Source organism: Pseudophryne corroboree, chromosome 8, assembly GCF_028390025.1.
Source record: "Pseudophryne corroboree isolate aPseCor3 chromosome 8, aPseCor3.hap2, whole genome shotgun sequence".
Classification (NCBI taxonomy): domain Eukaryota; kingdom Metazoa; phylum Chordata; class Amphibia; order Anura; family Myobatrachidae; genus Pseudophryne; species Pseudophryne corroboree.
The window spans coordinates 427,005,667-427,029,336 of NC_086451.1; the positions used below are offsets into that span (position 1 = coordinate 427,005,667).

The 23,670-nt window shown below is 48.7% G+C and overlaps 1 protein-coding gene across 1 annotated transcript in view; it reads right to left on the reverse strand.

The window, feature by feature from the left end:
- Positions 1-23,670, reverse strand: part of WDR62 (WD repeat domain 62) — a 313,350-nt gene that overhangs the window by 63,048 nt on the left and 226,632 nt on the right. Inside the window, exon 28 of the mRNA XM_063937983.1 lies at positions 17,811-17,868. Within this exon, the coding sequence (XP_063794053.1) occupies positions 17,811-17,868 (58 nt within the window). The remainder of the gene's footprint in view (positions 1-17,810; positions 17,869-23,670) is intronic.

A 23,670-nucleotide genomic window follows, 5' to 3' on the forward strand; every position in this document is an offset into this window, starting at 1 on the left:
TATAGAATTTTGCAAACGTGTTTGCCCCTGACCAAGTAGCAGCTCGGCAAAGCTGTAAAGCCGAGACCCCTCGGGCAGCCGCCCAAGATGAGCCCACCTTCCTCGTGGAATGGGCATTGACAGATTTTGGCTGTGGCAGGCCTGCCACAGAATGTGCAAGCTGAATTGTACTACAAATCCAACGAGCAATAGTCTGCTTAGAAGCAGGAGCACCCAGCTTGTTGGGTGCATATAGGATAAACAGCGAGTCAGATTTTCTGACTCCAGCCGTCCTGGAAACATATTTTCAGGGCCCTGACCACGTCTAACAACTTGGAGTCCTCCAAGTCCCTAGTAGCCACAGGCACCACAATAGGCTGGTTCAGGTGAAACGCTGACACCACCTTAGGGAGAAACTGGGGACGAGTCCTCAGTTCTGCCCTATCCATATGGAAAATCAGATAAGGGCTTTTACAGGACAAAGCCGCCAATTTTGATACTCGCCTGGCCGAAGCCAAGGCCAATAACATGACCACCTTCCACGTGAGATATTTCAGATCCACGGTTTTTAGTGGTACAAACCAATGTGATTTTAAGAAACTCAACACCACGTTGAGATCCCAAGGTGCCACAGGGGGCACAAACGGGGGCTGAATATGCAGCACTCCCTTTACAAAAGTCTGAACTTCAGGTACTGAAGCTAGTTCTTTTTTAAAGAAAATCGACAGAGCCGAGATCTGTACCTTAATGGAGCCCAGTTTTAGGCCCATATTCACTCCAGCTTGCAGGAAATGCAGAAATCGACCTAGTTGAAATTTCTCTGTTGGGGCCTTTTCGGCCTCACACCATGCAACATACTTCCGCCATATGCGGTGATAATGATTTGCTGTAACCTCTTTCCTAGCTTTAATAAGCGTAGGAATGACTTCCTCCGGAATTCCCTTTTCCTTCAGGATCCGGCGTTCAACCGCCATGCCGTCAAACGCAGCCGCGGTAAGTTTTGGAACAGACAGGGCCCCTGCTGCCGCAGGTCCTGTCTGAGCGGCAGAGGCCATGGGTCCTCTGATATAATTTTTTGAAGTTCTGGGTACCAAGCTCTTCTTGGCCAATCCGGAACCACGAGTATCGTTCTTACTCCTCGCCTTCTTCTTATTATTCTCAATACCTTTGGTATGAGGGGCAGAGGAGGGAACACATAAAACGACTGGTACACCCACGGTGTTACCAGAGCGTCCACAACTATCGCCTGAGGGTCCCTTGACCTGGTGCAATATCTTTTATAGCTTTTTGTTGAGGCGGGACGCCATCATGTCCACCTGTGGCCTTTCCCAAAGGTGTACAATCCTTTGGAAGACTTCTGGATGAAGTCCCCACTCTCCCGGGTGGAGGTCGTGTCTGCTGAGAAGATCAGCTTCCCAGTTGTCCACTCCGGGAATGAACACTGTTGACAGTGCTAACACATGATTTTCCGTCCATCGGAGAATCCTTGTGGCTTTTGCCATCGCCATCCTGCTTCTTGTGTCGCCCTGTCGGTTTACATGGGCGACCGCCGTGATGTTGTCTGATTGGATCAGTACCGGCTGGTTTTGAAGCAGAGGCCTTGCCTGTGTAGAGAAGTCACCTGACTTGACCAAAGTCCTTGGAATTTTCTTCCCTGTGTGACTGCCCCCAGCCTCAAAGGCTGGCCTCCATGGTCACTAGGACCTAGTCCAGAATGTCGAACCTGCGGCCCTCCTTAAGATGGGCACTCTGCAGCCACCATTTTAGAGATACCCTGGTCCTTGGAGACAGGGTTATCAGCCGATGCATTTGAAGATGCGATCCGGACCACTTGTCCAACAGGTCCCACTGAAAAATAAGAATTTACTTACCGATAATTCTATTTCTCGTAGTCCGTAGTGGATGCTGGGGACTCCGTCAGGACCATGGGGAATAGCGGCTCCGCAGGAGACAGGGCACAAAAGCAAGCTTTTAGGATCACATGGTGTGTACTGGCTCCTCCCCCTATGACCCTCCTCCAAGCCTCAGTTAGGTACTGTGCCCGGACGAGCGTACACAATAAGGAAGGATCTTGAATCCCGGGTAAGACTCATACCAGCCACACCAATCACACCGTACAACTTGTGATCTGAACCGAGTTAACAGTATGATAACAAAGAAGTAGCCTCTTAAAAAAGATGGCTCACAACAATAATAACCCGATTTTTGTAACAATAACTATGTACAAGTAATGCAGACAATCCGCACTTGGGATGGGCGCCCAGCATCCACTATGGACTACGAGAAATAGAATTATCGGTAAGTAAATTCTTATTTTCTCTAACGTCCTAGTGGATGCTGGGGACTCCGTCAGGACCATGGGGATTATACCAAAGCTCCCAAACGGGCGGGAGAGTGCGGATGACTCTGCAGCACCGAATGAGAGAACTCCAAGTCCTCTTTAGCCAGAGTATCAAATTTGTAAAATTTTACAAACGTGTTCTCTCCTGACCACGTAGCTGCTCGGCAAAGTTGTAATGCCGAGACCCCTCGGGCAGCCGCCCAAGATGAGCCCACCTTCCTTGTGGAGTGGGCTTTTACAGTTTTAGGCTGTGGCAGGCCTGCCACAGAATGTGCAAGTTGAATTGTGCTACAGATCCAACGAGCAATCGTCTGCTTAGACGCAGGAGCACCCATCTTGTTGGGTGCATACAAGATAAACAACGAGTCAGATTTTCTGACTCCAGCTGTCCTTGAAATATATATTTTCAATGCTCTGACAACGTCCAGTAACTTGGAGTCCTCCAAGTCGCTAGTAGCCGCAGGCACCACAATAGGCTGGTTCAAGTGAAAAGCCGAAACCACCTTAGGGAGAAAATGAGGACGTGTCCGCAGTTCTGCCCTGTCCGAATGGAAAATCAGATAATAAGAATTTACTTACCGATAATTCTATTTCTCGGAGTCCGTAGTGGATGCTGGGGTTCCTGAAAGGACCATGGGGAATAGCGGCTCCGCAGGAGACAGGGCACAAAAAGTAAAGCTTTTCCAGATCAGGTGGTGTGCACTGGCTCCTCCCCCTATGACCCTCCTCCAGACTCCAGTTAGGTACTGTGCCCGGACGAGCGTACACAATAAGGGAGGATTTTGAATCCCGGGTAAGACTCATACCAGCCACACCAATCACACCGTACAACTTGTGATCTAAACCCAGTTAACAGTATGATAACAGAGGAGCCTCTGAAAGATGGCTCCCTAAACAATAACTCGAATTAGTTAACAATAACTATGTACAAGTATTGCAGATAATCCGCACTTGGGATGGGCGCCCAGCATCCACTACGGACTCCGAGAAATAGAATTATCGGTAAGTAAATTCTTATTTTCTCTATCGTCCTAGTGGATGCTGGGGTTCCTGAAAGGACCATGGGGATTATACCAAAGCTCCCAAACGGGCGGGAGAGTGCGGATGACTCTGCAGCACCGAATGAGAGAACTCCAGGTCCTCTTTTGCCAGGGTATCAAATTTGTAGAATTTTACAAACGTGTTCTCCCCTGACCACGTAGCTGCTCGGCAGAGTTGTAATGCCGAGACCCCTCGGGCAGCCGCCCAAGATGAGCCCACCTTCCTTGTGGAATGGGCCTTAACAGATTTAGGCTGTGGCAGGCCTGCCACAGAATGTGCAAGTTGAATTGTGTTACAAATCCAACGAGCAATCGACTGCTTAGAAGCAGGCGCACCCAACTTGTTGGGTGCATACAGTATAAACAGCGAGTCAGATTTTCTGACTCCAGCCGTCCTTGAAATGTATATTTTTAAAGCTCTGACAACGTCCAACAACTTGGAGTCCTCCAAGTCGCTTGTAGCCGCAGGCACTACAATAGGCTGGTTCAGGTGAAACGCTGATACCACCTTAGGGAGAAAATGCGGACGCGTCCGCAGCTCTGCCCTATCCGAATGGAAAATTAAATAAGGGCTTTTATAAGATAAAGCCGCCATTTCAGATACTCTCCTGGCGGAAGCCAGGGCCAGTAACATAGTCACTTTCCATGTGAGATATTTCAAATCCACATTTTTTAGTGGTTCAAACCAATGGGATTTGAGGAAATCTAAAACTACATTTAGATCCCACGGTGCCACCGGAGGCACCACAGGAGGCTGTATATGCAGTACTCCTTTGACAAAAGTCTGGACCTCAGGGACTGAGGCCAATTCTTTTTGGAAGAATATTGACAGGGCCGAAATTTGAACCTTAATAGATCCCAATTTGAGACCCATAGACAATCCTGATTGCAGGAAATGTAGGAAACGACCCAGTTGAAATTCCTCCGTCGGAGCACTCCGATCCTCGCACCACGCAACATATTTCCGCCAAATGCGGTGATAATGCTTCGCGGTGACTTCCTTTCTTGCCTTAATCAAGGTAGGAATGACTTCTTCTGGAATGCCTTTTCCTTTTAGGATCTGGCGTTCAACCGCCATGCCGTCAAACGCAGCCGCGGTAAGTCTTGAAAGAGGCAGGGACCCTGTTGAAGCAGGTCCCTTCTCAGAGGTAGAGGCCACGGATCGTCCGTGACCATCTCTTGAAGTTCCGGGTACCAAGACCTTCTTGGCCAATCCGGAGCCACTAGTATCGTTCTTACTCCGCTTTGCCGTATGATTCTCAATACCTTTGGTATGAGAGGCAGAGGAGGAAACACATACACCGACTGGTACATCCAAGGTGTTACCAGCGCGTCCACAGCTATTGCCTGCGGATCTCTTGACCTGGCGCAATGTCTGCTGAGGAAGTCTGCTTCCCAGTTGTCCACGCCCGGGATGAACACTGCTGACAGTGCTATCACGTGATTCTCCGCCCAGCGAAGGATCCTGGCAGCTTCTGCCATTGCACTCCTGCTTCTTGTGCCGCCCTGTCTGTTTACATGGGCGACTGCCGTGATGTTGTCCGACTGGATCAACACCGGTCTTCCTTGAAGCAGAGGTTCCGCCTGGCTTAGAGCATTGTAGATTGCTCTTAGTTCCAAAATGTTTATGTGAAGAGACTTTTCCAGACTCGACCACACTCCCTGGAAGTTTCTTCCTTGTGTGACTGCTCCCCAGCCTCTCAGGCTGGCGTCCGTGGTCACCAGGATCCAATCCTGTATGCCGAATCTGCGGCCCTCCAATAGATGAGCCCTCTGCAACCACCACAGAAGAGATACCCTTGTCCTTGGAGACAGGGTTATCCGCAGGTGCATCTGAAGATGCGACCCTGACCATTTGTCCAACAGATCCCTTTGGAAAATTCTTGCATGGAATCTGCCGAATGGAATTGCTTCGTAAGAAGCCACCATATTTCCCAGGACTCTTGTGCATTGATGTACAGACACCTTTCCTGGTTTTAGGAGGTTCCTGACCAGGTCGGATAACTCCTTGGCTTTTTCCTCGGGAAGAAAAACCTTTTTCTGAACCGTGTCCAGAATCATCCCTAGGAACAGCAGACGAGTTGTCGGCATTAATTGGGATTTTGGAATATTCAGAATCCATCCGTGCTGCTTTAGCACCTTTTGAGATAGTGCTAATCCCATCTCTAGCTGTTCTCTGGACCTTGCCCTTATTAGGAGATCGTCCAAGTATGGGATAATTAATACGCCTTTTCTTCGAAGAAGAATCATCATCTCGGCCATTACCTTTGTAAAGACCCGAGGTGCCGTGGACAAACCAAACGGCAGCGTCTGAAACTGATAGTGACAGTTTTGTACAAGGAACCTGAGGTACCCCTGGTGTGAGGGGTAAATTGGAACATGGAGATACGCATCCTTGATGTCCAAGGGTACCATAAAGTCCCCTTCTTCCAGGTTCGCTATCACTGCTCTGAGTGACTCCATCTTGAACTTGAACTTCTTTATGTACAGGTTCAAGGACTTCAGATTTAGAATAGGCCTTACCGAGCCATCCGGCTTCGGTACCACAAATAGAGTGGAATAATACCCCTTCCCTTGTTGTAGAAGAGGTACCTTGACTATCACCTGCTGAGAGTACAGCTTGTGAATGGCTTCCAAAACCGTCTCCCTTTCGGAGGGGGACGTTGGTAAAGCAGACTTCAGGAAACGGCGAGGTGGATCTGTCTCTAATTCCAACCTGTACCCCTGAGATATTATCTGCAGGATCCAGGGATCTACCTGCGAGTGAGCCCACTGCGCGCTGTAATTTTTGAGACGACCGCCCACCGTCCCCGAGTCCGCTTGAGAAGCCCCAGCGTCATGCTGAGGCTTTTGTAGAAGCCGGGGAGGGCTTCTGTTCCTGGGAAGGAGCTGCCTGTTGCTGTCTCTTCCCTCGACCTCTGCCTCGTGGCAGATATGAATAGCCCTTTGCTCTCTTATTTTTAAAGGAACGAAAGGGCTGCGGTTGAAAAGTCGGTGCCTTTTTCTGTTGGGGAGTGACTTGAGGTAGAAAGGTGGATTTCCCGGCTGTAGCCGTGGCCACCAAATCTGATAGACCGACTCCAAATAACTCCTCCCCTTTATACGGCAAAACTTCCATATGCCGTTTTGAATCCGCATCGCCTGTCCACTGTCGCGTCCATAAAGCTCTTCTGGCCGAAATGGACATAGCACTTACCCGTGATGCCAGTGTGCAGATATCCCTCTGTGCATCACGCATATAAAGAAATGCATCCTTTATTTGTTCTAACGACAGTAAAATATTGTCCCTGTCCAGGGTATCAATATTTTCAATCAGGGACTCTGACCAAACTACCCCAGCACTGCACATCCAGGCAGTCGCTATAGCTGGTCGTAGTATAACACCTGCATGTGTGTATATACTTAATGGATATTTTCCATCCTCCTATCTGATGGATCTTTAAGTGCGGCCGTCTCAGGAGAGGGTAACGCCACTTGTTTAGATAAGCGTGTTAGCGCCTTGTCCACCCTAGGAGGTGTTTCCCAGCGCTCCCTAACCTCTGGCGGGAAAGGGTATAATGCCAATAATTTCTTTGAAATTATCAGCTTTTTATCAGGGGCAACCCACGCTTCATCACACACGTCATTTAATTCTTCTGATTCAGGAAAAACTATAGGTAGTTTTTTCACACCCCACATAATACCCTGTTTAGTGGTACCTGTAGTATCAGCTAAATGTAACGCCTCCTTCATTGCCAAAATCATATAACGTGTGGCCCTACTGGAAAATACGGTTGATTCGTCACCGTCACCACTGGAATCAGTGCCTGTGTCTGGGTCTGTGTCGACCGACTGAGGCAAAGGGCGTTTCACAGCCCCTGACGGTGTTTGAGGCGCCTGGACAGGCACTAATTGATTGTCCGGCCGCCTCATGTCGTCAAACGACTGCTTAAGCGAGTTGACGCTATCCCGTAATTCCACAAATAAAGGCATCCATTCTGGTGTCGACCCCCTAGGAGGTGACATCCCCATATTTGGCAATTGCTCCGCCTCCACACCAATATCGTCCTCATACATGTCGACACACACGTACCGACACACAGCAGACACACAGGGAATGCTCTACACGAAGACAGGACCCACTAGCCCTTTGGGGAGACAGAGGGAGAGTCTGCCAGCACACACCAAAAAAGCGCTATATATGACAGGGATAGCCTTATAATAAGTGCTCCCTTATAGCTGCTTTATATATATCAAAATATTGCCATTAAATTTGCCCCCCCTCTCTGTTTTACCCTGTTTCTGTAGTGCAGTGCAGGGGAGAGACCTGGGAGCCGTCCTGACCAGCGGAGCTGTGAGAGGAAATGGCGCCGTGTGCTGAGGAGATAGGCCCCGCCCCTTTTCCGGCGGGCTCGTCTCCCGCTATTTTGTGAATCCAGGCAGGGGTTAAATATCTCCATATAGCCTCTGGGGGCTATATGTGAGGTATTTTTAGCCTTTTAATAGGTTTTCATTTGCCTCCCAGGGCGCCCCCCCCCCCAGCGCCCTGCACCCTCAGTGACTGCGTGTGAAGTGTGCTGAGAGGAAAATGGCGCACAGCTGCAGTGCTGTGCGCTACCTTTAGAAGACTGCAGGAGTCTTCATCCGCCGATTCTGGACCTCTTCTTACTTCAGCATCTGCAAGGGGGCCGGCGGCGCGGCTCCGGTGACCATCCAGGCTGTACCTGTGATCGTCCCTCTGGAGCTGATGTCCAGTAGCCAAGAAGCCAATCCATCCTGCACGCAGGTGAGTTCACTTCTTCTCCCCTCTGTCCCTCGTTGCAGTGATCCTGTTGCCAGCAGGAATCACTGTAAAATAAAAAACCTAAGCTAAACTTTCTCTAAGCAGCTCTTTATGAGAGCCACCTAGAATTGCACCCTTCTCGGCCGGGCACAAAAATCTAACTGGAGTCTGGAGGAGGGTCATAGGGGGAGGAGCCAGTGCACACCACCTGATCTGGAAAAGCTTTACTTTTTGTGCCCTGTCTCCTGCGGAGCCGCTATTCCCCATGGTCCTTTCAGGAACCCCAGCATCCACTAGGACGATAGAGAAATGGGCTTTTGTACGATAAAGCCGCCAACTCTGAAACTCTCCTGGCTGAAGCCAGGGCCAATAGCATGGTTACTTTCCATGTAAGATACTTCAAATCTACCGATTTGAGAGGCTCAAACCAATGAGATTTGAGAAATTCCAAAACTACGTTTAGATCCCACGGTGCCACTGGAGGCACAATTGGGGGTTGTATATGTAGTACACCCTTGACAAAAGTTTGTACTTCAGGCACTGAAGCCAATTCTTTCTGGAAGAAGATTGATAAGGCCGAAATTTGAACTTTAATAGACCCCAATTTGAGGCCCATAGACAATCCTGCCTGCAGGAAATGTAGGAATCGACCCAATTGAAATTCTTCCGTTGGGGCCTTCTTGGCCTCACACCACGCAACATATTTTCTCCAAATGCGGTGATAATGTTGTGCGGTCACTTCCTTCCTAGCTTTAATCAAGGTAGGAATAACTTCCTCTGGAATGCCCTTTCCTTTTAGAATCCGGCGTTCAACCGCCATGCCGTCAAACGCAGTCGCGGTAAGTCTTGGAACATACAAGGTCCCTGCTGAAGCAGATCCCTTCTTAGAGGTAGAGGCCACGGATCTTCCGTGAGCATCTCTTGAAGTTCCGGATACCAAGTTCTTCTTGGCCAATCCGGAGCCACTAGTATTGTTCTTACTCCCCTTTTCCGTATAATTCTCAGTACATTTGGTATGAGAGGCAGAGGAGGAAACACATACACTGACTGGTACACCCACGGTGTTACCAGAGCGTCCACAGCTATTGCCTGAGGGTCTCTTGACCTGGCGCAATATCTGTCCAGTTTTTTGTTGAGGCGAGACGCCATCATGTCCACCTTTGGTTTTTCCCAATGGTTCACAATCATGTGGAAAACTTCCGGATGAAGTCCCCACTCTCCCGGGTGAAGGTCGTGTCTGCTGAGGAAGTCTGCTTCCCAGTTGTCCACTCCCGGGATGAACACTGCTGACAGTGCTATGACATGATTTTCCGCCCAGCGAAGAATCCTTGCAGCTTCTGTCATTGCTCTTCTGCTTCTCGTGCCGCCTTGTCTGTTTACGTGGGCGACTGCCGTGATGTTGTCCGACTGGATCAACACCGGCTGACCCTGAAGCAGCGGTTTCGCCAAGCTTAGAGCATTGTAGATCGCTCTTAGCTCTAGTATATTTATGTGAAGAGACGTCTCCAGGTTTGACCATACACCCTGGAAGTTTCTTCCCTGTGTGACTGCACCCCAGCCCCGTAGGCTGGCATCCGTAGTCACCAGGACCCAGTCCTGTATGCCGAACCTGCGGCCCTCTAACAGATGGGCACTCTGCAACCACCACAGGAGAGACAACCTTGTCCTTGGTGACAGTGTTATCCGCTGATGCATGTGCAGATGCGATCCGGACCATTTGTCCAGCAGATCCCACTGAAATATTCGTGCATGGAATCTGCCGAATGGAATTGCTTCGTAAGAAGCCACCATCTTTCCCAGGACTCTTGTGCATTGATGTACTGACACATTTCCTGGTTTTAGGAGGTTCCTGACAAGTTCGGATAACTCCCTTGCTTTCTCCTCCGGGAGAAACACCTTTTTCTGAACCGTGTCCAGAATCATTCCCAGGAACAGCAGACGTGTTGTCGGGGACAATTGAGATTTTGGAAGATTCAGAATCCACCCGTGTTGTTGAAGCACTACTTGGGTTAGTGCTACACCGACTTCCAGCTGTTCTCTGGACTTTGCCCTTATCAGGAGATCGTCCAAGTAAGGGATAATTAATACGCCTTTTCTTCGTAGAAGAACCATCATTTCGGTCATTACCTTGGTAAAGACCCGAGGTGCCGTGGACAAACCAAACGGCAGCGTTTGAAACTGATAATGACAGTCTTGTATCACGAACCTGAGATACCCTTGGTGTGAGGGGTAAATTGGGACATGCAGATGAGCATCTTTTATGTCCAGGGACACCATGAAGTCCCCTTCTTCCAGATTCGCTATCACTGCTCTTAGTGACTCCATCTTGAACTTGAATTTCTGTATGTACAGGTTCAAGGATTTCAGATTTAGAATAGGTCTTACCGAACCGTCCGGCTTCGGTACCACAAATAGTGTGGAATAATACCCCTTTCCCTGTTGTAGGAGGGGTACCTTGACTATCACCTGCTGAGAATACAGCTTGTGAATGGCTTCCAATACCGTCGCCCTTTCTGAGGGAGACGTTGGTAAAGCAGACTTTAGGAAACGGCGAGGGGGAGATCTTTCGAATTCCAACATGTAACCCTGAGATACTATCTGCAGGATCCACGGGTCCACCTGTGAGCGAGCCCACTGATTGCTGAAAATCTTTAGTCGACCCCCCACCGCTCCTGAGTCCGCTTGTAAAGCCCCAGCGTCATGCTGATGGCTTTGTAGAACCCGGGGCGGGCTTCTGGTCCTGGGCAGGGGCTGCTTGCTGCCCTCTCTTACCCTTTCCTCTGCCTCGTGGCAGATAAGACTGTCCTTTTGCCCGCTTGTTTTTATAGGAGCGAAAGGACTGCGGCTGAAAAGACGGTGTCTTTTTCTGTTGGGAGGGGGTCTGAGGTAAAAAAGTGGATTTGCCGGCAGTTGCCATGGCCACCAGATCCGATAGACCAACCCCAAATAATTCCTCTCCTTTATATGGCAATACTTCCATATGCCTTTTGGAATCCGCATCACCTGACCACTGTCGCGTCCATAAACTTCTTCTGGCAGATATGGACATCGCACTTACTCTCGATGCCAGAGTGCAAACATCCCTCTGAGCATCTCGCATATAAAGAAACGCATCCTTTAATTGCTCTAGAGTCAATAAAATACTGTCCCTATCCAGGGTATCAATATTTTCAGTCAGGGAATCCAACCACACTACCCCAGCACTGCACATCCAGGCTGAGGCTATTGCTGGTCGGAGTATAACACCAGTATGCGTGTATATACTCTTCAGGGTAGTTTCCAGCCTCCTATCTGCTGGATCCTTGAGGGCGGCCGTATCTGGAGACGGCAACGCCACTTGTTTTGATAAACGTGTGAGCGCTTTATCCACCCTAGGGGGTGTTTCCCAGCGCGCCCTAACCTCTGGTGGGAAAGGGTATAATGCCAATAACTTCTTAGAAATTAGCAGTTTTCTATCTGGGTTAACCCACGCTTCATCACACACGTCATTCAATTCCTCTGATTCTGGAAAAGCTACAGGTAGTTTTTTTACCCCCCACATAATACCCCTTTTTGAGGTACCTGCAGTATCAGAGATCTGCAAAGCCTCCTTCATTGCCGTGATCATATAACGTGTGGCCCTATTGGAAAATACGTTTGTTTCTTCACCGTCGACACTAGATTCATCTGTGTCGGTACCTGTGTCGACTGACTGAGGTAAGGGACGTTTTACAGCCCCTGACGGTGTCTGAGACGCCTGAGCAGGTACTAACTGGTTTTCCGGCCGTCTCATTTCGTCAACTGACTTTTGTAATGTACTAACATTATCACGTAATTCCATAATTAAAGCCATCCATTCCGGTGTCGACTCCCTAGGGGGTGACATCACCATTACCGGCAATTGCTCCGCCTCCACACCAACATCGTCCTCATACATGTCGACACACACGTACCGACACACAGCAGACACACAGGGAATGCTCTTATCGAAGACAGGACCCCACTAGCCCTTTGGGGAGACAGAGGGAGAGTTTGCCAGCACACACCAAAAGCGCTATAAAATGTATATAAACAACCCTAAAAGGTGTTGTTTTTGTTATATGCGCTTTAAATATATAAATATCGCCAAAATATGCCCCCCTTCTCTTTGTTACCCTGTTTCTGTAGTGCAGTGCAGGGGAGAGTCCTGGGAGCCTTCCTCACAGCGGAGCCGAGCAGGAAAATGGCGCTGTGTGCTGAGGAGAATAAGCCCCGCCCCCTATCCGGCGGGCTTTTCTCCCGGGTTTTGAGATATCTGGCCTGGGTTAAATACATACATATAGCCTCAATGGCTATATGTGATGTATTCTTTGCCATCAAAGGTATTAAATATTGCTGCCCAGGGCGCCCCCAGCAGCGCCCTGCACCCTCCGTGACCGTTCAGTGTGAAGTGTGTAGCAACAATGGCGCACAGCTGCAGTGCTGTGCGCTACCTTCATGAAGGCTGAAGAGCCTTCTGCCGCCTGTTTCCGGACCCTCGATCTTCAGCATCTGTAAGGGGGATCGGCGGCGCGGCTCCGGGACGAACCCCAGGGTGACCTGTGTTCCGACTCCCTCTGAAGCTATGTCCAGTAGCCTAAGACTCCAATCCATCCTGCACGCAGGTGAGTTGAAAATCTCTCCCCTAAGTCCCTCGATGCAGTGAGCCTGTTGCCAGCAGGACTCACTGAAAATAATAAACCTAAAAACTTTTTCTAAGCAGCTCTTTAGGAGAGCCACCTAGATTGCACCCTGCTCGGACGGGCACAAAAAAAACCTAACTGAGGCTTGGAGGAGGGTCATAGGGGGAGGAGCCAGTACACACCATGTGATCCTAAAAGCTTGCTTTTGTGCCCTGTCTCCTGCGGAGCCGCTATTCCCCATGGTCCTGACGGAGTCCCCAGCATCCACTAGGACGTTAGAGAAAGTTCTTGCATGGAACCTGCCGAATGGGATTGCTTCGTAGGAAGCTACCCTTTTTCCCAGGATTCGCGTGCAATGATGCACCGATACCTGTTTTGGCTTCAGGAGGTCTCTGACTAGAGATGACAGCTCCTTGGCTTTCTCCTCCCGGAGAAACACTTATTTCTGGTCTGTGTCCAGAACCATCCCCAGGAACAGTAGACGTGTCATAGGAACCAGCTGTGACTTTGGACTGTTTAGAACATAGGTCTTCAACCTGTGGCCCTCCAGCTGCTGTGAAACTACACATCCCAGCATGCCCTGCCACAGTTTTGATATTAAGGTATGCTAAGACTGAGGCAGGGCATGCTGGGATGTGTAGTTCCACAGCAGCTGGAGGGCCGCAGGTTGAAGACCCATGGTTTAGAATCCAACTCTGCTGTTGTAGCACTTTCCAAAATAGTGCTACCCCGACTAGCAACTGCTCCTTGGACCTCGCCCTTATAAGGAGATTGTCCAAGTACGGGATAATTAAAAACTCCCTTTTTTCGAAGGAGTATCATCATTTCGGCCATTACCCCGGTAAACACCCTCGGTGCCTTGTACAGTCCTGTCTGGACTTGGTAATGGTAATCCTGTACCACAAATCTGAGGTACTTCTGGCGAGGATGGTAAATGGGGACATGCAGGTAAGCATCCTTGATGTCCTGGGATACCATGTAATCCCCCTCATCCAGGCTTGCAATAACTGCCCCGAGCGATTCCATCTTGAACTTGAATTTTTTTTTTATGTATGTGTTCAAGGATTTTAATATAAATGGGTCACACCGAACCATGCGGTTTCGGTACCCCCACCCGTGTAGAATAGTAACCCCGTCCTTGTTGAAGTAGGGGCACTTGAGTATTACCTGTTGGGAATACTGCTTATTAATTGCCTTTAGTACAGCCTCCCTGCCTGAGGGAGTTGTCGGCAAGCCATAATCTAGGAAACGGCTGGGGGGAGATATCTCGAATTCCAGCTTGTATCCCTGACATACTTCTTGAAAGAAACAGGGATCCACCTGTGAGCGAGCCCACTTATCGCTGAAAATTTTTTTAGACTGCCCCCCACCGTACCTGGCTACACCTGTGGAGCCCCCGCGTCATGCTGTGGGCTCAGAAGAAGCGAGAGAAGAATTTTGAATCTGGGAGCAGGCTGACTGGTGCAGCTTTTTCCCTCTTCCCTTGTCTCTGTACAGAAGGGAAACACCTTTGACCCGCTCGCTTTTCTGAAGCCGAAAGGACTGTACCTGATACAGTGCTTTCTTAGTCTGTGAGGAAACCTGAGGTAAAAATATTTCTTCCCAGCTGTGGCTGTGGATACGAGGTCCCAGAGACCATCCCCAAATAATTCCTCACCCTTATAAGGCAGAATCTTTTTAAAGTCAGCATCACCTGTCCCGTGACAGGTCTCTAATACCCTCCTGACAGAATGGACATTACATTCATTTTGGATGCCAGCCGGCAAAATATCCCTCTGTGCATCCCTCATATATAAGACGACGTCTTTAATATGTTCTCATGTTTGACAGGGTCACCGACCACGCTGCAGCAGCACGATCTGCAGGTCTCCGTCTAGTACCCGAGTGTGTAAATACAGACTTCAGGATATCCTCCTGTCTTTTATCAACAGGTACCTTCAAAGTGGCCGTTCCTAAAACGGCAGTGCCACCTTTTTTGACAACCGTGTGAGCGCCTTATCCACCACCCTAGGGTATATCTCCCAGCGTAACTTATCCTCCTGGCGGGAAAGGGTACGCCATCAGTAACTTTTTAGAAATTACCAGTTTCTAAACGGGGGAACCCACGCTTTTCACACACTTCATTTATTCATCTGATGGGGGAACAAAACACTGCCTGTTTTTTCTCCCCAAACCTAAAAACCCATTTTTAGAGGTGCTTGGGTTAATGTCAGAAATGTGTAACACATTTTTTATTGCCGGGATCAAGTCACGGATGTTCCTAGTGGATTGTGTATATGTCTTAACCTTGTCGACACTGGAGTCAGACTCCGTGTCGACATCTGTGTCTGCCATCTGAGAGAGCGGGCGTTTTTGAGCCCCTGATGGCCTTTGAGACGCCTGGGCAGGCGCGGGCTGAGAAGCCGGCTGTCCCACAGCTGTTACGTCATCCACCCTTTTATGTAAGGAGTTGACACTGTCGGTTAATACCTTTCACCTATCCATCCACTCTGGTGTCGGCCCCACAGGGGGCTACATCACATATATCGGCCTCTGCTCCGTCACCATATAAGCCTCCTCATTCAACATGTCGACACAGCCGTACCGACACACCGCAGACACACAGGGAATGCTCTAAACGAGGACAGGACCCACAAAAGCCCTTTGGGGGGACAGAGTGAGAGTATGCCAGCACACACCAGAGCGCTATATAATGCAGGGACTAACTGAGTTATGTCCCCTATAGCTGCTTTTTTTATATATGTATACTGCGCCTAAATTAAATGCCCCCCCCTCTCTTTTTTAACCCTTTTCTGTGTTGTAAACTGCAGGGGAGAGCTAGGGAGCTTCCCTCCATTGGAGCTGTGAGGGAAAATGGCGCCAGTGTGCTTGAGGGAGATAGCTCCGCCCCTTTTCCGCGGCCTATTCTCCCGCTTTTTTATGGAATCTGGCAGGGGTATTTACCTCATATATAGCCCCTGGGGCTATATATTGAGGTATTTTTGCCAGCCAAGGTGTTTTTATTGCTGCCTCAGGGCGCCCCCCCCCAGCGCCCTGCACCCTCAGTGACCGGAGTGTGAAGTGTGTGAGAGGAGCAATGGCGCACAGCTGCAGTGCTGTGCGCTACCTTGGTGAAGACTGAGTCTTCATGCCGCCGATTTTCCGGACCATCTTCTTGCTTCTGGCTCTGTAAGGGGGACGGCAGCGCACCAAGGACTGGGCCTGCGGTCGATCCCTCTGGAGCTAATGGTGTCCAGTAGCCTAAGAAGCCCAATCCGGCTGCAAGCAGGCGAGTTCGCTTCTTCTCCCCTTAGTCCCTCGCTGCAGTGAGCCTGTTGCCAGCAGGTCTCACTGAAAATAAAAAAACCTAAGTCTATTTCTTTCTAAAAACTCAGGAGAGCCCCTAGTGTGCATCCAACCTCGGCCGGGCACGAAATCTAACTGAGGCTTGGAGGAGGGTCATAGTGGGAGGAGCCAGTGCACACCAGGTAGTCTAAGATCTTTCTAGAGTGCCCAGCCTCCTTCGGAGCCCGCTATTCCCCATGGTCCTTACGGAGTTCCCAGCATCCACTAGGACGTCAGAGAAACCTAGATGAACACAGTCTCCCAGCTCCAAAAAACTTGCATTCTTCTGCACAACTGTCCGATTCCATATGGCAAATGGGCAGTGCATGCTAAGGTAGTCCACCCTCAACCACCAGAGTAGTGAGTAATGTCTTCTCAGGGACAGAGAGATCCGGTGCTTTTTTTTATCAGGTGAAACAGAGTTCTAACATTCCAAGGGGGATATTCAATTGTTTGAAAAATCAGTTGGGTGTCTGTTTTTCCCTATCTAATAGGAAAAAACAGACACCCAACAGACTTTTCAAACATTTGAATTCCCCCCCAAGAGTAGCTCTATCTGGAACACCCTTGAGTGGAATCGTGCAAACTACATGGCCACAAACGTCAAGACCAAGTCAGTAAAGTACCTTCATGCAGAACCGAACAGACATCAGGATTCAAGTCAATAAACATCTCACAATTTATTTTAAAGAATCTATTTTGTCTTGTGGAAGAAACATCCTCTGCTGTCAGGTGTCCAATAGCAGTTGCAGAAAATCTAGAGTCTGGTTGGACTTAGTTCTGAAATAAACTGAGCTACAATTGAGCCCAAACTGGTTCTGTTAGATTAATGGTATAAACTGCAGACGTGTCGCCAAGGTCACATGCTGCACAGGGCTGGTAGAACACCCTTAACTCACTCCTGTCGGTCTTTCTAATTTCGGTATCCCAGCGTCAGTATTTCGAGCGCCAGGATACCACACGGCGGTATGTCATACTGATCCCGCTGCACATAAGCAGTCTGTTTGGGTGGCCACCAATCCATGAGCAGAAGCACGCCAAGGAGGTGGTGTTATTCAAGCTGGGGATGCACCACTCCCCAGGGCCCAGCACACAGTCCGCCACCACCCCCTTCCTGCTGGCTTGTGCCCGACACCTCAGTGGGTAATCACCTGCAGACCCGTAAACAGGAGAGGGAAGTCAGTCACCTTGCAGCTTCCCCAGCCATTGGTGTAGCGCAACAGGCAGTTCCCAATGATGGTGAAGGGGTCCCTCCCCAAACTGCTCCACTTCAGGAATAGAAGTAGGTACTCTGACTGCCACTTCCGTTTAAAACAGTGGAAGTAATTAAGAATATATATATATTATATATATATATATATATATATATATATATATATATATATATATAAAAAAAGGAAAAAAAAAAGGCTATGGAGTCAGGCTAGCAAAAAGAAGAAAAGCAATCTGTCCTGTGAGAGGTGGGAATATAGACGATGGAGAAAAGACAGACAGGTTTGATTTAAAGTCCTAATGGAGACTCAAAACACCATGGTCCAGTCCCCAATAGGACACAAGAGAACTTTTTTACCTTACAGGGATTTTGGCAACTTTACTCCACATCACTATTTGCAGTTTCTATACAGGGTATTTAAGTAATGCATCATATGCTCTTCTCATTTCAAACGACATTTTCCTTTGAAGTCCATCATTTATTTATATTGATTAAATAGAGAAGAATTTACCTGCATTTTTCTCAGATTTTCTCCTTTCCTTTACATCTGCTGCCTTTTCTGACGGTCTCTTCAATAAGAAAGAAAAAGTTATTATTTTCATCTTTCCTTTCAGATATTTCAAAGGTGTATTTATAAAAACAAAGTACAATAGAATGATCAGCTTGTAACACAGACAGCAACTCCTCTCTCCCTAAACATTAGTCTTTGGTCATAAGCCTTAAAATCCTTAGTGTTTTTAATGATTTTAATATATATAAAAGGTCATGCTAGACTCATAAAAGTACACACAAGAAAACGTGTCTATTGGTATTCCTGTCCAACGTGTTTTCTCTTAACACCCGTTTCTGTATTCCGAATGTCGCTCTAGGCAGACAGGACTAGTTGCCAAAGAGTTGTTAGTTCACCTAAACCTCTGTGTCTCCCGATCACCTGGCCCCAGGCTGAATAAGCAATAAGCCCCCGCACGCTACAGTTATTATGCAGCAGAAATGGGTTGTTAGTGAGCCCACACCTCTTGTCTCCTGAACACATGGCCCCACGCTGAATAAGCCCCCGCATGCTACAGTTACTATGCAGCAGAGAAGAGTTGTTCGTGATCCAACACCTCATGTCTCCTGCACACCTGACCCCACGCTGAATAAGCCCCCGCATGCTACAGTTACTATGCAGCAGAGAAGAGTGGTTGGTAATCCCACACCTCGTGTCTCCTGAACACCTGGCCCCAGGCTGAATAGGCAATAAGCCCCCACATGCTACGGTTACTATGCAGCAGAGAAGGGTTGTTCGTGATCCCACACCTCGTGTCTCCTGAACACCAGGCCCAGAGGGGACTATTTCCTGGGGAAGCAAACATCTGCTGCTATAGTACCTATGCAGTGGTAGTCTTGTTTATTCTGATCATAAGACGTACACACTTTCTATGACCTGATTTGGCTCTTTATAAAGTATGCCTTATGGCCCAGCAAAGGTACAGATGTAGCCACCTTTGTCTTGACCGATTCTCCGCCTAGACGTCCGTTTAGTCACGCTAAGGCGATAGCTGAGTTTAATCACAGGCAGGCGCGTTGAGGCAATCTAGATACTCAGCATGCATTACACATCTCCACCACTGGGTGGCTAATGCTCCACTAATCCAGTACTTTCGATCGTACAGTATAGCGGCGGATTGATCTACCTGTACCTGTACAGCTCTGGCAATTGGTCAGTGACGACTGTAATGTTAATACTGTAGGCGTAACGGGAGGCGATGGAAAAAATAAGAATTTACTTACCGATAATTCTATTTCTCGGAGTCCGTAGTGGATGCTGGGGTTCCTGAAAGGACCATGGGGAATAGCGGCTCCGCAGGAGACAGGGCACAAAAGTAAAGCTTTCCGATCAGGTGGTGTGCACTGGCTCCTCCCCCTATGACCCTCCTCCAAGCCAGTTAGGTACTGTGCCCGGACGAGCGTACACAATAAGGGAGGAATTTTGAATCCCGGGTAAGACTCATACCAGCCACACCAATCACACCGTACAACTTGTGATCTAAACCCAGTTAACAGTATGATAACAGCGGAGCCTCTGAAAAGATGGCTCACAACAATAATAACCCGATTTTTGTAACTATGTACAAGTATTGCAGATAATCCGCACTTGGGATGGGCGCCCAGCATCCACTACGGACTCCGAGAAATAGAATTATCGGTAAGTAAATTCTTATTTTCTCTATCGTCCTAGTGGATGCTGGGGTTCCTGAAAGGACCATGGGGATTATACCAAAGCTCCCAAACGGGCGGGAGAGTGCGGATGACTCTGCAGCACCGAATGAGAGAACTCCAGGTCCTCCTTAGCCAGGGTATCAAATTTGTAGAATTTAGCAAACGTGTTTGCCCCTGACCAAGTAGCTGCTCGGCAAAGTTGTAAAGCCGAGACCCCTCGGGCAGCCGCCCAAGATGAGCCCACCTTCCTTGTGGAATGGGCATTTACATATTTTGGCTGTGGCAGGCCTGCCACAGAATGTGCAAGCTGAATTGTATTACACATCCAACTAGCAATAGTCTGCTTAGAAGCAAGAGCACCCAGTTTGTTGGGTGCATACAGGATAACAGCAAGTCAGTTTTCCTGACTCCAGCCGTCCTGGAACATATTTTCAGGGCCCTGACAACATCTAGCAACTTGGAGTCCTCCAAGTCCCTAGTAGGTGCAAGGCACCACAATAAGCTGGTTCAGGTGAAACACTGACACCACCTTAGGGAGAGAACTGGGGACGAGTCCGCAGCTCTGCCCTGTCCGAATGGACAAACAGATATGGGCTTTTTTGAGAAAAAAAAACACCAATTTGACACTCGCCTGGTCCAGGCCAGGGCCAAGAGCATGGTCACTTTTCATGTGAGATGCTTCAAATCCACAGATTTGACTGGTTTTAAACCAATGTGATTTGAGGAATCCCAGAACTACGTTGAGATCCCACAGTGCCACTGGAGGCACAAAAGGGGGTTGTATATGCAATACTCCCTTGACAAACTTCTGGACTTCAGGAACTGAAGCCAATTCTTTCTGGAAGAAAATCGACAGGGCCGAAATTTGAACCTTAATGGACCCCAATTTGAGGCCCATAGACACTCCTGTTTGCAGGAAATGCAGGAAACGACCGAGTTGAAATTTCTTTGTGGGGCCTTCCTGGCCTCACACCACGCAACATATTTTCGCCACATGTGGTGATAATGTTGTGCGGTCACCTCCTTTCTGGCTTTGACCAGGGTAGGAATGACCTCTTCCGGAATGCCTTTTTCCCTTAGGATCCGGCTTTCCACCGCCATGCCGACAAACGCAGCTGCGGTAAGTCTTGGAACAGACATGGTACTTGCTGAAGCAAGTCCCTTCTTAGCGGCAGAGGCCCTAAGACCTCTGTAAGCATCTCTTGAAGTTCCGGGTACCAAGTCCTTCTTGGCCAATCCGGAGCCATGAGTATAGTTCTTACTCCTCTACGTCTTATAATTCTCAGCACCTTAGGTATGAGAAGCAGAGGAGGGAACACATACACCGACTGGTACACCCACGGTGTTACCAGAACGTCCACAGCTATTGCCTGAGGGTCTCTTGACCTGGCGCAATACCTGTCCCGTTTTTTGTTCAGACGGGACGCCATCATGTCCACCTTTGGTATTTCCCAACGGTTTACAATCATGTGGAAAAAACTTCCCGATGAAGTTTCCACTCTCCCGGGTGGAGGTCGTGCCTGCTGAGGAAGTCTGCTTCCCAGTTTCCATTCCCGGGATGAAACACTGCTGACAGTGCTATCACATGATTTTCCGCCCAGCGAAAAGTCCTTGCAGTTTTTGCCATTGCCCTCCTGCTTCTTGTGTCGCCCTGTCTGTTTACGTGGGCGACTGCCGTGATGTTTTTCCCACTGGATCAATACCGGCTGACCTTGAAGCAGAGGTCTTGCTAAGCTTAGAGCATTATAAATTTACCCTTAGCTCCAGTATATTTATGTGGAGAAAAGTCTCCAGACTTGATCACACTCCCTGGAAATTTTTTCCTTGTGTGACTGCTCCCCAGCCTCTCGGGCTGGGCTCCGTGGTCACCAGCATCCAATCCTGAATGCCGAATCTGCGGCCCTCTAGAAGATGAGCACTCTATAACCACCACAGGAGAGACACCCTTGTCCTTGGATATAGGGTTATCCGCTGATGCATCTGAAGATGCGATCCGGACCATTTGTCCAGCAGATCCCACTGAAAAGTTCTTGCGTGAAATCTGCCGAATGGAATTGCTTCGTAGGAAGCCACCATTTTTTACCAGGACCCTTGTGCAATGATGCACTGTTTTTAGGAGGTTCCTGACTAGCTCGGATAACTCCCTGGCTTTCTCTTCCGGGAGAAACACCTTTTTCTGGACTGTGTCCAGAATCATCCCTAGGCACAGCAGACGTGTCGTCGGGATCAGCTGCGATTTTGGAATATTTAGAATCCACCCGTGCTGTTGTAGCAGTATCCGAGATAGTGCTACTCCGACCTCCAACTGTTCCCTGGACTATGCCCTTATCAGGAGATCGTCCAAGTAAGGGATAATTAAGACGCCTTTTCTTCGAAGAAGAATCATCATTTCGGCCATTACCTTGGTAAAGACCCGGGGTGCCGTGGACAATCCAAACGGCAGCGTCTGAAACTGATAGTGACAGTTCTGCACCACGAACCTGAGGTACCCTTAGTGAGAAGGGCAAATTTGGGACATAGAGGTAAGCATCCCTGATGTCCCGGGACACTATATAGTCCCCTTCTTCCTGGTTCGTTATCACTGCTCTGAGTGACTCCATCTTGATTTGAACCTTTGTAAGTGTTCAAAAAATTTTTTTTAGAATAAGTCTCACCTAGCCTTCTGGCTTCAGTACCACAATATAGTGTGGAATAATACCCCTTTTCTTGTAGTAGGAGGGGTAATTTAATTATCACCTGCTGGGAATACAGCTTGTGAATTTTTTTCCATACTGCCTCCTTGTCGGAGGGAGACCTTGGTAAAGCAGACTTCAGGAGCCTGCGAAGGGGAAACGTCTCGACATTCCAATCTGTACCCCTGGGATACTACTTGTAGGATCCAGGGGTCCTGTACGGTCTCAGCGCCCTGCTGAGAACTTGTCAGAAGCGGTGGAACGCTTCTGTTCCTGGGAATGGGCTGCCTGCTGCAGTCTTCTTCCCTTTCCTCTATCCCTGGGCAGATATGATCTTATAGGGACGAAAGGACTGAGGCTGAAAAGACGGTGTCTTTTTCTGCAGAGATGTGACTTAGGGTAAAAAACGGTGGATTTTCCAGCAGTTGCCGTGGCCACCAGGTCCGATGGACCGACCCCAAATAACTCCTCTTCCTTTATACGGCAATACACCTTTGTGCCGTTTGGAATCTGCATCACCTGACCACTGTCGTGTCCATAACATCTTCTGGCAGTTATGGACATCGCATTTACTCATGATGCCAGAGTGCAAATATCCCTCTGTGCATCTCGCTTATATAGAAATGCATCCTTTAAATGCTCTATAGTCAATAAAATACTGTCCCTGTCAAGGGTATCAATATTTTTAGTCAGGGAATCCGACCAAGCCACCCCAGCTCTGCACATCCAGGCTGAGGCGATCGCTGGTCGCAGTATAACACCAGTATGTGTGTATATACTTTTTATGATATTTTCCAGCCTCCTGTCAGCTGGTCCTTGAGGACGGCCCTATCTATAGACGGTACCGTCACTTGTTTTGATAAGCGTGTGAGCGCCTTATCCACCCTAAGGGGTGTTTCCCAACGCGCCCTAACTTCTGGCGGGAAAGGGTATACCGCCCATAATTTTCTATCGGGGGGAACCCACGCATCATCACACACTTTATTTAATTTATCTGATTCAGGAAAAACTATGGTAGTTTTTTCACATCCCACATAATACCCTCTTTTGTGGTACTTGTAGTATCAGAAATATGTAACACCTCCTTCATTGCCTTTAACGTGTGGCCCTAATAAGGAATACGTTTGTTTATTCACCGTCGACACTGGATTCAGTGTCCCTGTCTGTGTCTGTGTCGACCGACTAAAGTAAACGGGCGTTTTAAAACCCCTGACGGTGTTTTTGAGACGTCTGGACCGGTACTAATTGTTTGTCGGCCGTCTCATGTCGTCAACCGACCTTGCAGCGTGTTGACATTATCACGTAATTCCCTAAATAAGCCATCCATTCCGGTGTCGACTCCCTAGAGAGTGACATCACCATTACAGGCAATTGCTCCGCCTCCTCACCAACATCGTCCTCCTACATGTCGACACACACGTACCGACACACAGCACACACACAGGGAATGCTCTGATAGAGGACAGGACCCACTAGCCCTTTGGAGAGACAGAGGGA